The sequence below is a fragment of the Amphiprion ocellaris genome, chromosome 13 (genome assembly GCF_022539595.1).
Source record: "Amphiprion ocellaris isolate individual 3 ecotype Okinawa chromosome 13, ASM2253959v1, whole genome shotgun sequence".
Taxonomy (NCBI): Eukaryota; Metazoa; Chordata; class Actinopteri; family Pomacentridae; genus Amphiprion; species Amphiprion ocellaris.
In genome coordinates this window covers 20,421,474-20,438,431 of record NC_072778.1, presented here as the reverse complement: position 1 = coordinate 20,438,431, position 16,958 = coordinate 20,421,474, and the positions used below count along the sequence as shown (strand labels likewise).

At 42.0% G+C, this 16,958-nt stretch overlaps 3 protein-coding genes across 5 annotated transcripts in view; 2 read left to right on the top strand and 1 right to left on the bottom strand.

Moving 5' to 3' along the window:
• Window positions 1–163: 163 nt before the first annotated feature.
• LOC111569533 (myozenin-2) lies at window positions 164–5,648 on the top strand. 3 transcript variants are annotated; one of them, XM_023271699.3, is made up of 6 exons: window positions 164–306; window positions 781–871; window positions 1,829–1,989; window positions 3,163–3,316; window positions 3,938–4,121; window positions 4,916–5,648. In XM_023271699.3, exons 2-6 carry the CDS (start codon window positions 790–792, stop codon window positions 5,097–5,099), a joined length of 765 nt encoding a protein of 254 aa, XP_023127467.2. In that variant the 5' UTR covers window positions 164–306; window positions 781–789; the 3' UTR covers window positions 5,100–5,648. The 3 variants fall into 3 exon arrangements, with proteins under 3 accessions (XP_023127467.2, XP_023127469.2, XP_023127468.2); XM_023271701.3 differs by having other exon boundaries at window positions 166–306; window positions 3,163–3,244; XM_023271700.3 differs by having other exon boundaries at window positions 177–310.
• On the bottom strand, window positions 5,511–11,453 carry rbm22 (RNA binding motif protein 22). Its single transcript, XM_023271698.2, has 11 exons — window positions 11,376–11,453; window positions 9,907–9,960; window positions 9,782–9,811; window positions 9,535–9,667; window positions 9,335–9,435; window positions 8,141–8,313; window positions 7,742–7,942; window positions 7,438–7,602; window positions 6,847–6,935; window positions 6,472–6,600; window positions 5,511–6,244 (listed from the first exon to the last, which is right to left on the bottom strand). The coding sequence occupies exons 1-11, from the start codon at window positions 11,427–11,429 to the stop codon at window positions 6,090–6,092; spliced, it is 1,284 nt and encodes a 427-aa protein (XP_023127466.2). The 5' UTR covers window positions 11,430–11,453; the 3' UTR covers window positions 5,511–6,089.
• Window positions 11,454–13,584: 2,131 nt separating this feature from the next.
• ndst1a (N-deacetylase/N-sulfotransferase (heparan glucosaminyl) 1a) overlaps window positions 13,585–16,958 on the top strand; it is a 44,724-nt gene continuing 41,350 nt past the window's right edge. Inside the window, exon 1 of the mRNA XM_023271673.3 lies at window positions 13,585–13,740. The gene's annotated coding sequence lies outside the window, so the exon portion shown is untranslated. The remainder of the gene's footprint in view (window positions 13,741–16,958) is intronic.

Genomic DNA, 16,958 nt, shown 5'->3' with positions numbered 1-16,958 from the left:
CACACACACACACACACACACACACACACACACACTGGCAGAGGGGATCCAATTTTTATTATAGAAGAAGCTCGAGGTCAGGATGTAAATCTTTGTCCCTTCCCCTTAATCGCCCTTTTATACCCCCCCCACCCCAATCCATCCTCACTCTCTTACCCCCTCCGCTAAAATAAACTCAATGAGGTAAGCACTGGAGGCGTTCTGGGATGAGTTTTATACAGACTGTTCCTTCTCTGCTTAGGAGTCCCAGCTCCAGTTCGGGACAAAACCCCACAAGAGCAGCTCCAACGTCCAGCGCACAGACAGGCAAGTAAGAACTGAGGGGAAGGGGGCTGTAGGCTTTTATATGGTCACAAATAACCAGTGACATTGCAGCAAACAGGGGTTAGACCTGGAAGTTATGAGGTGTTTAAATGGAGAGTAAACAGGAAAGATATAGAAAAGAAATTTAATGTGAAGTTGTACTGTGGTTTGATTATTCTGGTTATACAATTAATTAATAGAGAGTTCATAATCATTTTGAAAATGAATCTTTCCATACTGTTTGGACTCAAAAAGTGCTAAATATATGGCTGGGTACACTCACTTAACAAAATGTAGTTGCCCTTAAAATAACCTCTGACTGTGTGGCTAAGTTTAACATCAGCAAGAACAAGAAACCTGTTCGTTTTTCTTCGTTTGTCACTAACTCAGAAGCCACTGTGGTGCTTCTAGTATAACAAAACATAACTACAAATTAGAAGAATCCTTACAATGGTTAAAAACATTTGTGTCCGTCAGAGGAAGGTGATGATGATGCAGTCAGGCCTGGATGACGTGACCAAGCAGAGGATGTTGCAGGCGAGGGCTCTGTCCAGAGAGGCCAGGGGAGGTAAGTGTTGGTTTGAAGCATCGGGTTTGTCAGGACATTATTTGTACATAATATTTGGAGGTAAGCTGATACACATATTAGTTTACATATTGGTTTACATTCCACATCAACACGTGTGTATTTACACACATATTCTGCCTGCCACGGTATCAACATGCGATTGAGCCAAACATCAAAGTGCCCACCGCCTGCGGACTAGTGGACTGTGGTGCATCTAAAACCCAGGAGTGCCAGTGTGTTGTTGAAATTCTCCAAATCTTCCAGCAGGGACCATCCCAGTCGCACTGTTTGCTTTCCAGTGCTGTCCGCCAGCTAGGCTTTGAAACCGAGTCTCCTAAACTCAGCAAAATGTGACTCCCACCACTCTGAATTTTACACAGGCCGATCAAAGGCAGCTCCTCGAGGGTGGCATATGCCCAGACCTCTCCTAACACTTATCATGTACAAGTAGGAAGGCCGCCCGCTTTTACACAAGTCTTTCATCCAAAGATCCTATTTATATGCCCCGTTACCCCTGCAACTCTGGACCACAACAAACATTACACACCACTTGACATCATCTTGAGGCTATTTCAGACACTCCAATGTGCTATGATATAATATGAGAAGAGACCCAAAGCACAAACTCAGAGAGTTCTAACTTAGTGATGCTGCAAATGGTTTTGCTTTTTTATATCAGCCCCCTTCAGCTGTTCAATGTTGACAGAAACAAGGAGACCAGAGGAGACATTATGATTTGCCAAAAGTCCTTATTAGCTTGTTTCTTCCCCTCTCTTTCAAAATGTCTGGAAGTTGTTGCTAACAGTGCCTTTGCACCAACAACTAAATGCCATGATATATTTATGGAAGGTTGGACGGGGCAAACAGTTCTGTCTGCTGTGAGTTTTGGCTTCAGGATTCCCTGCATAATAACTTATTAAAGCACCAGCTCCTTTTGTCTGTTGTTCCATGCAAAAGGACTGAACCTGGGGAAGAAGATCAGTGTTCCAAAAGACGTGATGATGGAGGAGCTCAACCTCCCCTCTAATCGAGGCTCTCGCATGTTTCAGGAGAGACAGAGGAGGGTGGAGAAGTTCACTCTAGAGAACGCCACTGATGGTGCTCACAACACCAGCAATGTAAGGAAGAGATAAAACATGATGAAGCACGTCCACTGAGCTTACTGCAGCCTGTTATAAACCAGTGTTTCTGTCAGGTATTTAATAATAACAGCATCTCAGTGTGCTGAATATATCAAAGAGCTGTATTTAACAGCAAATGAAGTCTGACCTTTTCTTAGTGTCTCTTTTTCTCTCTAGTACAGCAGCAGGCCTTAAACATCGTACTGCAGGAAAAGCAACCGTAAAGTAGAGCACACCATCTTAGAGTTTCACCCATTTTAATGAATGACATCTGGGAAAACTGGGATGAATTAAGCAGAATTATCAAGGAAAACAAGCGATCTTGTAAGAAGAGACATTACTGAGGTGTATATAAAATTTAGCATTACACTAATTGTAAAAAATGAAATGAAATTACATTAAATTAAATTATGTCAACTGTAATATAAAAGTAACTGGAATGTTGAATGAAAAAAATAAATCATGTCATAAAACACAATAATTTTCCATAATTAAAATAGATTTTTTAGCCTTCTGAGTTCATGTGTATTTGTTAGCTTTACAATGTTTAGTGAAGGACATTTACAGTATACGTGTAAAAACATTTCATATATACATATACACAGTTACAATAATGTGTATGATTTTAGTATAAAAAATTGATGATAACAACTGTAATGTGATGGGTGTTTATATTTGTACAACAAATCCCACATTTAACAAACAAATCAGTGCAAAATGACATCATTATTTTTTTCAGTTGTCACTAGTTGTATCTAATTTGAATCTAATATATATCTTAGATAGATAGATAGATAGATAGATAGACAGACAGACAGACAGACAGACAGACAGACAGACAGACAGACAGACAGACAGACAGACAGACAGACAGATAGATAGATAGATAGAGAATGGAAAACATCTAAGCTGCAGAAACGAAACGTTTTTGACTTTTAGTCTCTGGTTTACATCAGCCTCTGCAAATGTTGCATTCCGAAAATGCAATTTAATAGTCGTCTCATTACATTTTTAAATTTTTGAACTGTTCTCACAAGCAGAGTTGTGCTCATTGCTGTAAATAAACTGAATTCTTGTGTAGAACTGGTCGACTGTGTTTTTAATAAAGTGTGTTACAGTATTTGGGGAGTAAGCAAATTTTACAGAACCCTCACTCTACATCTTTCCCAGGTTCATCTGGAGGCCATTCCTCCCCCGCAGATCATCCCAGAGCCACAGGGAGGGAAAGAGAACCAGGCTTTCTCCATCCCTGGTAAGCATAGCCTGGTCATGAACCTTCAGAAGACTGTAGCAAAGAAGGGCAGTCCTGATGTCCTGGCACCAGGTAAATGGTGATGCACTGTGAGGAAAGGATTGCCACAGAATGCCACAAGCCACATTTCTAGCTCGTTGCGTTGCCAACTGCTTGGACAAAGTGAATGCTTGATGAATGCATGGACACTGTGTCACACTCTGATCTGCTCGGGCTCACCTTTCTTATGGAAATGCAATGAGCACATGAATTAGTTTTATTGTAATCATTGCCTGGAGACATGGCAGTTTTTAGAAAGCAATTATCTGTGAGCATCATTGCTGAGTGCTGTTGTGTATTTGGCCTGACAGAAGGTTCTGCTTACAGTCTGACTGACAGTGAGCTAAGCTCTGTTTATTATTAGGGATTCACACTGAGATCTAATTACTGTACTTCCTTTTGTTGACAGGAGTGACATCAAAGAGATTTATCTGTATATTAGATCTGTGTGCGCTTAAATAGGCCTTCTTGTTTTTTTGTAATTCATCCAGTTGGCTTAGAAATTAATCCAGCAGTTATCAATTTTTCTCAACAGACGATTTTACTTAGATACAATTAAGGAAAAACAAAATTACTTACAATTCTAATTGTTTTCACTTTGCCAAGACTGGCTTGCTATATTTGATGAACTGATTTTAGATTTGTTTTGGTCAGGATATTCTGGCCCCCTGAAGGAAATTCCTCATGAGAAGTTTAACACAACAGTAATCCCCAAATCCTACTGCTCCCCATGGAGGCAAGCTTTGGGAGACAATGAGGAGCTGATGAACGCCATCAATGCCCAGCTGCCCCAGCTCCCACAAGGACTACAGCCGGCCAACTACAGGTGCTTCAACAGGTAAATATGCCCTCACACCAGCCACCACTGAGGTCACCCAGATGAATCACAAACTGTTCTGTTGGATGCGTGCATGTTGAGGCCCACCCATCTTCATATAGACCCACACATGACCTCACCACGCCATCCATCACCATCATCTCCTCCCTCGGCTCCACTCCATGTTTCCACAGTTTGAAAATTAATCCAGTCTCTGGCTTGCACCTCCTTGGAGTGTGGCTGCGTGATGGCTATTTTCAACGCTGGTTCTTGAAAGATGATCCACTGGGGGGCTGGCAAGCTTTTAATGGCCCACAAGACAGATTGCACACTAACGGGAATCACCTTTCTCATGGCGCACAAGGAATTGTATCACACGGGCAACGCAGAACAAAGGTTAAGCCTGGGCAGATGGTGAAATGGAGAATATAGGAAAGACAAACTCAGAGTTTACTGAATTAAAGCTGTCAGTCAAGGGGATTCTGCCAGCCAGTCTGGAGCTGGGGAGGGATCTTTTTACAGCCTGAAGATTATTATGAAATTCTGAAGCCTTAATTAAATCTGAGCTCAACTAATGGTCAGAGCAGCTACATGAGGAAGTTCACCACACATCCAGCCTGATTCATCCTTAATCCCTCGTGGGCTCTCTCCTTTTAACAGGACCTTCAGTTAAAAGCAGTGACCATATCATGTATCATGTAAGAGCTCCACCTTGTATATGATGGAGAGGTATTATATGAGGGGTCATATTCTGCCAGGAACATCAGGCTCCATGCATCCAGCCTGCCTCATAAGGATTCTTCTTTGTTTCTCAGATCTCCAAGGCCATTTGGAGGCACTGTGGCCAGCAAGAGGGTGATTCCAGTGATCGGCTTTGAGGCAGTGGAGTCCCAGAACCTTCCAGGAATCGCTCTGGACCGCATGTGTCGACGGCCCAACTTCAACAGAGCACCCAAGGGATGGGGGATTGATTACAGCCCTGAATCTAATGAACTATGAAAATGAATTGATAAGCAAAAGACTGAAGCAGTGACTTATGCTTGCACCTCTCCTCCGACAAAGATGCCCCCCGTTAATCAGAGGGCATCGGAGAGGATGGGTAAAAAAAAAAAATAACACTTGTGCATGATGTGAAGTGGTTTGCTACTACTGAGTGGTTTGACCAGCTGGGGCAAACTCTGAATGTTGAAATCAGTTCATTACACACCCTGACAAGTCCAAGACAATGCTGCCACAGGCTGATCAGTGATACCCATTCTTCCTGTCTGACACCTCTAGCACTATCTGATCCCATCAATGTCTCAATAACAGACAGTCCTCTTCTTTCCTTTCACACTGCAGCTTTACATCTTCTTTGCACACAACCACAAGTTGTTACATAAATAATGTTAAGTATTATATACTGAGATGGTCATTGACAAAAATGAGTCATTTTAATGGACAAGTGAAAACATAATTCAAAGAAATCCTGACAATAAACTAAGTCATTATGCTGTGGAAAATTAAGATTGTGTCAAATAAAAAAAAGTCAATGTAACTGAAAATGAACAGGTTCAAAAATGTTGCTCAGAATGTTTCTCAACTCCATGTGACACTACACATAAGACAATTACAAGTTTAACCTAAAGAATACATTTTTATATAGACACAATGGCTCCAACCACAGGAGCCCATGTGGCCAGTACTCTCATGAAGTCTTTCATTGTTAATGTTAATTTCCGCAGTGTTGATGTGGTTCTGGTACTATTTAACTGTGAGTAGTGACCAAGACCTTGCTTGTCGTCTGTCCACACGCAGATGCTCGTTCAGTTCATTTACTGCACTGCAGGTGGCATAGTCAGAAATGATATTTATCTATGCAGTAGATTTCTCCCAGAAACAGTCTTCATGTTTGAGGCTCACCAAGAGTATTTCAAGTGAACACACCTGACTAGGTTTAACATTACAAAAAGAATGACACCTAATAACAGCATGATTTCACTCTGTCAGCTAATCGCCATGACGTGAGCCGTGTGCAGCGTGGGCACCCATGCGCTGAGGATCCTGGGACGGGTAGTGGATTTGACCTGGAGGTCTCATGCTCATAGGAGGGGGAATCGGTGGGGCCATGGGACCAATGGGGTGAAACATTGGAGGGCCAAAACCTGAGAGAAAAAGAAAGAACATGTCAAGTATCTACATGAAATGATCGACTACAAATGACCACAAATTGTGTAAGCCTACACAATGTTTTGTGTAAGATTTTGCAAAATAACTTTCCATAATTCACCCAGGAATTTGTTTGCTTTTTATATGTTGCACACCATATTATGCAGATGATATACATCTTTAACTGTGGTGTTGATTTTAATGACAGAAGATGTAATTTTACCTGGAGGAGGTGGGTTGATGCCAGGAGGTGGGGGCAAAGCAATGTTCATGACAGCAGGAGAGGAGCTGGGGTCTAGGTTGAAGTAGTTTGCAGGAGCTTCTTCATCTAGAGGTGGTGGTGGCGGTAGAGCTATATAAAGAGGGGCAAAGAGACGTGTATTAGAAAATAGATATAGCGCTGCTACGTATTTTTATCTGAATCACAGTTATGCATGCATATATGTCAAAGCATGTTCAATCAAAGGGTTGAATCAACTCGACAACTAATAATTACACATAAAAATTCACCAGAATGTTAAATTAGACTTGCATGACTATGTCACTATGGCTAAACAACACGTAAAAATTCAAACTCTCTTAGTGTTGGCAGATTTACCTCCTGGCAGTCCAGGTACAGGATCCAGTCGGGTACCCATCTCACTCACACCATCTTTGATGCCTTCCTTCCCTCTTGCTGCCTGAGACCTAAAATGACACCATATGAGTTAAATGTAGTAATGACATCCATTTGTGAAACCTCACTGAAAAGCCAGCAGTAGCACAATACAGTCCAGAAAAGAAAAAGCTTAAATGTCCTGCCTCGCACAATTTCTGGATTATGATTCAACTCCTACTGTGCCTGTAATATTCACATTCTAAAAGCACCGTAGTCAGTAATTTACTGACAGATTTGACAGTGATGGTAGCATTACTTCAGGCTGCTACTTTCAAAACACTTATGCTCCCTGAACACCAATGGGCGTTTAATAAGAAAATTATAAGTACAAATTTTCACACCGCCTCCTAAGTAATCTCTGATTGGTGGTACTTTATAAGAGCTGAGAATTTTGATAAGATGGCAGGAAGATCTTTTTGGGTTCTATCTACATAATCAATGTCTTCATTAGGTATTTTTAATGGATGCACTTGTAAAGTTGATGATGCACAGATGTATGGATAACATTTCCCTTTGTAATAAGCTTGCTACCTTCCCCATTTGACAGTAAGCCTCCGGCCATTAATGATGAGTTTGTTGAAGGACTTCTCAGCAGCCATCTCAGCTGCTGGCCGCGTGGCAAACTGGATGAACGCACACTGCTGCCTTTGGACTATGGTAATGGTCCGAATTTCACCAAACTGGTAGAAGTGACTCCTGCAATAACACAGACACAAGCTCATTAGACACAATGTATTGTAGTAAAAAGTGCTCAATACAACATTTTCAAAGTATACAAATCTAAGTGATGGCAGAAAGTTGTAAAAAAAAAATACGATGATATCAAAATTCTTACTTGAGATCTCCATCTGTGACAGTATCGCCCAAACCGCCGATGTAGAGGGTAGTGATGGACTTGTCTTCCGGTGGGTCCAATCGAGGCATAGTTGAAGCCCGTTTTAGCAGCTTGTCAGCCACTGGGTCATTGATGCCGTAATAACGATCTTTAATGTTCTGGTCAGCTAGAGGGTCATCAGGATCTGTGGGCTTCTCATGCCTGTGAGAGAAAGACATTAGCAATGAAATACAACAACTATAGCAAATTACAGTCAAACTGAGACATAAGATCATGTCAATATCTGTGTCACCTACAATAAAAGGTACTCAAATAATATATGAATGATTCATGAATAAGTCATTAGGACAAACAATGAGGTCTACCTAAATAGCAACTGCAGACCATCAAACCACTCACCTGTAGGGACACTCCTCCCCTCTCTTACACTCTCCTTTCACCCAGAAGGAGCAGATGTGTGGCCGGTTCCTCTTGTAATATGGAGTGGTACGGGCCAGTTTGAGTAGCATATCACTAGAACTTGCAGCCTTACCAAGTTGGCCCACCGGTCGTGTGCCATCGGAATTAGCTATCTGTAAACACACAGGTTCAAACAGAAGTGAGGCACAACAGAAAAATATTGACATTAACAACATATATAATCAAGCTAAGAATGTCTCAAGTTGAACCCAATTAATCAAAATGCCTATCAACCAAACCACTGAAGAGCTGCTGTTGGTTGAATCACTGCATTGCAAGAAATCTTAAAAGGCAAGCTGTAATGCAAGGTTACGACTGCAGTCGTATAGGTATATTTTTTTTCTGTGGGGTGTGTGTGCTTCATTTCTTTAAACATAAGTGTGTGTGTTTGAGTAGCTGCCATATATTCAAATAGGGGTGTGCAGTACTGCCTAGGGGATTGGCTGCTGGGGTGTTGAGTCAGCACGGAATGGGATGCACTGCCGGTGAAACCGGTAAATACGGTGGAGTGATGATGTCGCCAGAAGATCAGAGGGGCTGAGGGGGTGTGCCATCCTTCACCGGATTCCAACTAGCACGCACAGCGTGTGCACAGTGTAGTCTATGTCTGATACTTTGGTAATGCATGGTAGGAGTGAGCTGCCACTTTTGTTTAACCTTGTTTTCTCCTGTTTAAGATATTTTAGGAAGGTAAGATTTTGTGTTTGTTTTCCCAATTTCATTTTGGGAGGCGAATTTTACTCCAAAGAATAGTTTGGGTTTTATTTGTTATTTTGGCGTTCACTCCTTAGTTCAGTTTACCACTGGTTTCCTTTTCAACCACATCCCTTGTTTGCCACATTCACTTTATTGTAAATAAATTCAATTTCTGCTGTTTAAAGGTGTTTTGTGGCTGCTTGGGACATTTGGAGGATGGAGCTTCATGTTGCGTTTGAACAAATCCTAGCTGGGTGTACCAGCAGGTTATGATTTCTTAGAAAAAAAACAAAAGATTCTGGTAACAAATATATCTAAATTTCTAAAATACTTCAGGTAAACGATTGGATCAGACACTGTATCAACAGTGATATGGGCGAATACAAAGAAAACATCTGACATCATTACAATTAGTGCAGATGAATGTAACAATTATACCTCTCTCTCCATGTTCTGTGTGTAGTATTCTTTATTCACATCTGACTTTGGAACTTCATCTTTAACAGAGAGTCCTGTGTCTCGCACCTGGATTGGTAAACCTGCCAAAGACAACATGCAAAAAGAAGGTCAGACTAAGAGCTATATAATACAGGGGTCCACAAAAAATACACCCCAGGTGGAAACAATCACAGACGCACCATACTCCAAGTCCAACAGACATGTCTGACAAACATTCTTCATTTTACTGCAGGTCTGACAGACTTCTGTTTTTTTGAAACGCATTCGTGTCCCCGGACACCATCGGAACACAGTAAAGGGTCGAGCGCAGATCTGTTGGACAAAGGAAGAAAAATTAGAAATATTCTCACACGGAAAATGGTGTTATAAGTACAAGCTAAACTTGTGCTGCATTCACATGTTTTAAAGTACTGATGCAAAACATACCTTGCATTCTTTCCCATACTTCTCCTTTGTCTGTAAAACATAGTATGAACAAATTTATACCAAAAAGTAAAACAACTACAAAGAAAAAAAAAAGTCATTATGATGACACAGGAATGCTCACTCACCATACGGATGTAAGGATTTTCTCCTAAACATGTCTGACACAGAATTGGAAAATCCTGGAGGAGAAAAGAAATCAGATGGTCAACTACATAAAAACACACACCCAATCTTTTAGTCATCCCCATATCTGTTGTTCATCCAACAGTCCCCAGGTGTGAGTTGTCTGAAGCAGTAACTTGGCCTCCAGTCTCACCCATTTCGCCTTCTGCTGTGGGCACCTTGGCAGGGACACGTGTGAATACAAGGACTGCTATAGGACTTGCTCACGCCTACTTTGCCATCTGTTGAAGGATGCTGTTTCAGTCCAAGTGCTAGTTGCTGAAACTGACCTAGCCTTAATCCATCCTACTGACAGCATCAGCCAAACTACTAAATATAAGCAGCTCTTGTGGCTCAAACGGCAACTACATATTCTAGGGTTGCAAAGTTTATAGTCTGATGTCTTTATAAAACCAACATTGGTCTAATGCCCTGTTGTGTCATGTCTCAAGTGAGTTTTTGTTACCTTATATAGTAGGGCTACAGATCTTTAAGAGGGTCAAAAATACAGTTTCTTGTTACACAAATGACGAGTCAGTACTTGGCAGATAACATGACAACTTCGTGATAATTCAAATAATCGGTTATATCAGTTTCCACAATAAAAACAAGCTTGTCTGTATGATTTTAACTGACCAACAACAAGATCAGTTTGTCCCATTCATTCTATTTAAATAGAATATTTTATATTTTCATAGTAAAATGTGTTGCACCGTACTGCATGGTGATTCTGCATTTAAAATAACATTGACTTGTTGAAAATATCACGCAATCAAGTATGTACACACCTGGAACCTTTTAAAAAATATTTACTTAAAATAGTTTTCTTTCATTATATAACAGTAAAGTTATGTCTAACCTGCTGGGCAAGCAGATTTGGGTAATTTCTATGAACGGCTGCTATGCTAATGTGACATCTACGTTATAGGACCATAAAATTACAACGAATCAAAACCCACAGGTATCTCTGTCACTGGCTGTTGGCTCGGTTCTCTTCATCCAATAATGATTTTCACTTTTTACCTGGCTGTTTCAGTAGTTAGCCTGGTAGTGCTAAGCGTCGCTAGCGTAGATTGCTAACTAACGGTTCTTTGCCAAGTTAGCTTGAGAAAGTTTGTTTTGAGCCCAGTCTTGGAAGCTATCGCCCATCATCTGCAGCCCACGGATGCCAGATTCCGGGAAAACAGTTAGGTTTGGGGAGTTAATGTTAACACTGAAGCTACGTAGAGATATGCTAAAGAAGGTAGCAACCACGCTGTTACAGCTAGCAGCCGCTAGCCAACGGAAGTATAACGAGCTACCAAGCAAACTGACCATTTCATTGTCAAGCCGGCAGATTTTCTGATTAAGTTCATTCCTGTAATGTAGCAGGAGAACATTGTGTTTCAGCTATATTCTTCGTACTGTGACCTATGATGCCAGTTGAACGTACCGCGTCTTCCCAGTTCTGTCTGTTGTAGGTGTTGGATCCCAGGGAAGTCGCCATTTTGCAGAGTGAGCCAAGCGGGGCCAAACAAGCGCCGACAAGAGCGCAAACCCACAATGCACTGCGGCAACAGAGCCACGTCCCACCTTAAGGTGTCGCCCTAGCTCACTGAGACTATCATAACCTAATTTAAAATAAGTATATATATATATATATATATATATATATATATATATATATATATATATATATATATATATATATATATATATATATATATATATATATATATATATATATATATATATATATATATATATATATATATATATACTTATTTTTTTATATATATATATATATATATATATATATATATATATATATATATATATAGCAAGAGATTGTTCAAAGAGCAATTTCTTCAAATGGTCCTTTAGCCCTAAATGTGTCTTAAGTTCTTAAGTTTTTGTAAGATATTTGTTTGTGGACCCATACACTTCTATTTTCATTAAGGTACTTGATAATTATTTATGCAATTGTTAAGAAAAAAAGTCAATTGTAAAGTCATATTTTGGGTTCTGGACTGTTGGTGAGACAGAATTACATATTGCAAGGTGGCAACTTGGGATTTGGTAAATTCTTATGGTTATTTCGCACTGTGTTCTGAAAGACCAAATGATTAATCAATTTTATTACTAGTCACCAAATCAAAGAATTTGTACCTTTAAGAACCACATAAAGTGCATAAAGAGACATTCCTTAAATAAACAAGCTCTTCAGTTGGTGATGACACTTTGACGAACCAGAGAGCATTCTGAAGAACTTCTATATTTCTGAGAGAAGTGTTACTTTTTCCACCACTGTATATATGTGTGTGTGTGAGGGAGACAGACTGATTGGCAGGTGTGTGAAAGCCTGTATAAGCCAATTGTTGTCCACTTACAGTTTATCTATGCACCTGTTCAGATTCAGCTCAGGGTGTCTCTGCTGTGTGAAACTCCAATTAGAGCAGCGAAGCACGGTGAAGATTACGGATGGGCATTAAGTCCCAAATGTTTATTTAGGGTCAGGGTGAGGTTGTGGAGTCAGAGTGCAGGGATTAGTTAGAAGCCTGGAGAACTGGCAAATCTTTCAGAGTGCATCTGCCATTCAGCGGGTAAGAACAGAAAAGTCTGCTGTGCTTTTTGGTCACAAGTAACTAGTGGTAAACATCTAAGGCTTTTACTTAGATTCAGAGGCTTTTAAGATGGATGACACGGATTGCCAATAATTGATTGCTCTGTGATCATATTTCCACAAGAAGGAGTTATGTCTGCCAGCCTCCTCTTGTTTTCCTTCCTAGCTGGGTGCACAGCCTGTCATTTGCCCTGGTGCTTAGGACACCAAAGTAAACCTCCTGGGCATCGCCTTCTTTGTCTTAATGAGTTGTGTGACATCATGTGATGTGGATGAGACAGCCAAAGCTGTTTTGAAGGACGGCTTTGTCTTGGATTTAGCCACTCTGTAATGAAAATCACCAACCTCATGAGTCACAAGGTCAGAGGACGTGTAGGTGAACCTAAACATCACTGCTGCTACGTGTTTCAGAGCTAGTTTTGAAGAAATTATATAGTGAGAACAGTTAATGGTGTGATAGACACTTAGTTGACCTTAAGGTACATTTTCCTGAAACTACATGTACCACACATGGCTAGCTGTTATCAGTCTTTATGCAAGTTGCTGTTCTTTGTAGCGACAATCAATTATCATAAAGAGATATTACATGCTTCTAGAGGAATTGGAACAGTTGCATGAGCATTAGAAAGACAGTATGGCTGAATATTAAAAGCAATGTTACGGAAAAATTAGAAGGATTTCTTATTAGGCATGGAAAGCTGGATAAATAACCTATATGTTGCTTGATCTCTTGTTCAACCTGCATGTTGTGGTGAGTTCAGCAAACTTCGAGGACAATTAAATGCAACAACAGTAGCTGCACACCTACATTGATGCCAGTGCTGAGGCGCAGGGATGCAGACAAGCTCCTGCAGGAACAAGATCGCACAGTGATTTCTTTAGTGTAGTATGCATGCATGCGCAAATCGGGCAAAAAAAACAAAAAATAATACCAAAAAGTGCCGTGCTGGCGCCTCCTGACGACAGTTATGGGCTACTGCCGGTGCACAGAGCTGCATAGAGAGAGAGAGAGAGAGAGAGAGAGAGAGAGAGGAGGGGGGGCATTCTCACATTTCTCCCAGCCGAGTCCGCGGTGCCGCTTCCACATCACGGCCGACAGCAAACCCAGACGACGACATGCGCCCGGCGTGCTCCAACCCCGCATTCATCGCAGCCAGCTTGCGCGTCGCAGCAAATCCACCTCCACCTAGACAAGGTGAGTACATCGACGCAGCACACAAAGTCTCGTCGCGGTGTTGTTTTTTCTGTTTTCGCTCGACACAACCGACGGGGAACCGCGCCGCCGCCGCTCGGTCTCCCAGGCCAGGCTACGTTGTCTGGCGCAGACGGGAGATGAGGCCAGTTTTTTCGGCCTCACTATCTCCCCTCCTTCCCTCCTTCCTTTCGAGCTGGAAACATAAAGCCGCGGCGGTGTGGTGGAGGATCGGTGCAGCTTTTTTCAGCTCGGAGGGAAGCAAAAGGCTTATTATTGTCAGGTCGAAGTTTGTGCTCGGGATAGAGCCGCTGTGTCCGGCTGCTCTGCTCCGGGATTTAACATCGGAATTCCTTTTATCGAGTCGGATTCCGTCCTGCAGCCCCCGGTACCAGCGACAACTTGTTTGTGTAACTTTGTAGCAGCAGCAGCAGCTTTGCTAAGTGCACGGCGTTTAAATCCAAAATACTCGCCTCAAGTTAACAATCTCACCACAATGCATCAATTTACCGTCTAATGTGCCTCATTGCAATGAAAAGGCCAAACCATTTTAGTGCGCAAATTAAGATTTAAAAGGTCAACACGGCTGGTGTGCCGCCCGACTTAACAGCCCTGCACATGCTGGACAAAAGATTATCAGGGGAAAATAACCATTGCTTCACCATCATGTTTTCAGTGTGAATTATCAGCCCTGATTGCAGGATCTGTGTTGATGCATCACATTATTGTGCAGCTACCTGTAGGCTGCGGGTCTACAAACTACTCTGTCCTGTCAGTGAACTGCAAAATGCACAAACAACCAAGATAATACTGATCATTATACATTGTTCTTCAAAACCGAGTAAGTCTGCAAACATGCACAACCAGTTTGTAGATGTTTTCTTGTGTCTCTGCTGTCTGAGGTCGCTTTGCTACTCTTCATGGTGTAAAAATGTCAGTCTCCACTGAGAGCAGCATCTATTAAATACTATAAACACTTGACTCTGCTCTTTAGAAAAAAAGAGGCAGTCCAGACCTGCCTGAAATCTGTTGCCTTGGGGTGTACGCGCATGCAGGCGTGCACCTATGTGAGTAAGAGATTTGTAAAGGAGAATGACTCACACTCAGAATGTATTTGGCAAAGTCAGAAGGACTTTCCCTGCGTCTTCGCCTCAGCTGCAGAAGACATTCTTGAAGCAGAGAAGCAATGTCTTTCTGGTTTTATGTGTCATGAGATTTATTCGACCAATGCTTCACATTTCTGCTATTCCCAGGCCATGTGTTGTTTATCACATCTTCCACCCTGCATTTGTTTAAAAAAAAAAACATGGTAGGGCTTATTTTGTTTGCAGATTTGATTTTTTTAAAATCGTGTGGTTGGTGTTATTTGTCAAATTTTGTGGAGAGCTGAATCTTAAGTTGCATTCTATTTATCTGCGCCAACTGTTGGTCTGGTTGTTCTAACCCTCCATCTGACTGCTCCCACTGGCTGCCAAACATGCTGTGATCTAGTGCTTTCAGTTGATGAAGGCTGCCACCGCTACCGCATCCATTTGATCATATATCAGCATCTTTTCACTTTAGGTATACCTGCGAAAACAGTGCGACTGGGTTACAATGCCTCCACGCAGAGGTTGATGAAATACTGTCAGGTATGATAGTATATGACAAGATCGTGTCACCGAGCGGCATTTGGACGTTTATCAGAATGAGACATGATCACACAGAGAGCTCGTCGTTTCACATTTGAACGGGAGAATGGGAAGAGAGAGATTGTTTGTCAGTCAGAGCTTTGACTGGTTTTATTGTTGCTTGTCTACGTATATAGGAGAATGTAAATTATTGCAGGAAATACACCATCGTGTTTAATGCTACATAAGGACCCAACAACATGCCAGCGCTTGTATTTTTCCATGTCAGTGCCCCTTGTAGCCACTCTGTGTGTGGGGGGCAGACCTCTCTTTAGAGTGCAGACGAAGCCAGGCATCCTTCCAAAACTCAAGCCCCCCCAACCTTCTCTGCTGGGCATAAGCACCGCTTTGTGCCACTGTACTGCTCCCTACGGTCCGTATTCATATACTACTACAACACCACCAGATACTGGAATGTGCAGTTGGAAGTGCACCCAAAATGACCTGCTGTTTGACAGACAAACTCAGATGTTTCCTCATTAAATCGAGCTTTCGGATTAATATGCCAGAATGCGAGAGGCAGATTGTATCAGTGTAGCCTGTAAAGTATTGAAGTGTCTTTTTTTTCTGCCTGGAATGTGGCTGTGGCATTTTTTGGCTCAGGCTGTGCAGTTGTGGGGGGGTATTGGAGAACAGGAGCAGAGTAAATACATTTCAAACAGCACAGCACAAGCGAGTATTAGCAAATGATCCGATAGCATCTGTAATCCTCGGGAAAACCTGGAGAGTTGTTTTTGAATAGTACTAGCCTCCATCAGACAGTTGGCAGGCACTGGGGGTGTCCACATGTGTGACTGGCTGGCTAGGCTAGCGGCGCGGCTGAATGCTACAGTATGCAGGCAGATCAGATTACTGAACGATTAGCCATGGCCCTCCTATCCGCGGCCCAGGGAAATGATTTTCCACTGTCATAATTCCCCAGACTGAATTACGCAGGCCAGTGACTCAGAGATACTCAATACTACAGGCCTGAGTACTGCATGGCATAACTGTTGCTCTCTGGAGAGGGGTGATAGGTTATAACATTGTTGCACAAGGGCACAAAATAATTTTCTAATATGAATTTCTGCTTGAGCTCTGGTGCTTGCTTTTCGGCGCGGTGGGGCGTTGCGAGCCAGCTTCATAACTGTGGCTGAGCAAAAAGGTAAAGTTCAGCAGTGCGGTGTTTACCCATTAGCTGGGGTTGTTACATAAAGGAGGCAGCAGAAAAAAAAACAGTCCCAAAGCTCTGAACTGTCCTTCTATTGTGAGACGCACCTCAAAACCGTGAGCACTTGTCAGCCGGGCAACGAGGCCGTTTAAATCAAGCAGGCCTCCGGAGGAATTTTGCTGAATGAAAAGATAGATGGACAGAGAGAGAGAGAAAGAGGGGGAGAGGGAAAAGTGGGAGAGGCGAGCTGGTGGAGGTGGGACCATGTTTCCAAGGTGCATACCCCCCGAGGCAGGAATCCGATACATTCCAGAGGCTCCTGTATCCAGACGAATAATGGTGACTAGGGTGTAGCGTTTCATCAGATGACACATGATTGGAGCGTAAGTGCTGGGAAAGTA

Excerpts from the sequence above, each read along its gene's own strand:
- LOC111569533 (XM_023271699.3), top strand. The coding sequence starts at position 790 with ATGATGATGCAGTCAGGCCTGGATGACGTGACCAAGCAGAGGATGTTG. Across the intron at positions 872-1,828 it reads GTCCAGAGAGGCCAGGGGAG|GACTGAACCTGGGGAAGAAG; the intron begins GTAAGTGTTGGT and ends TCCATGCAAAAG. Across the intron at positions 3,317-3,937 it reads TCCTGATGTCCTGGCACCAG|GATATTCTGGCCCCCTGAAG; the intron begins GTAAATGGTGAT and ends TGTTTTGGTCAG.
- rbm22 (XM_023271698.2), bottom strand. The coding sequence starts at position 11,429 with ATGGCGACTTCCCTGGGATCCAACACCTACAACAGACAGAACTGGGAA. Across the intron at positions 9,668-9,781 it reads AGTATGGGAAAGAATGCAAG|ATCTGCGCTCGACCCTTTAC; the intron begins GTATGTTTTGCA and ends TTTGTCCAACAG. Across the intron at positions 6,245-6,471 it reads CATCAACCCACCTCCTCCAG|GTTTTGGCCCTCCAATGTTT; the intron begins GTAAAATTACAT and ends TTTTTCTCTCAG.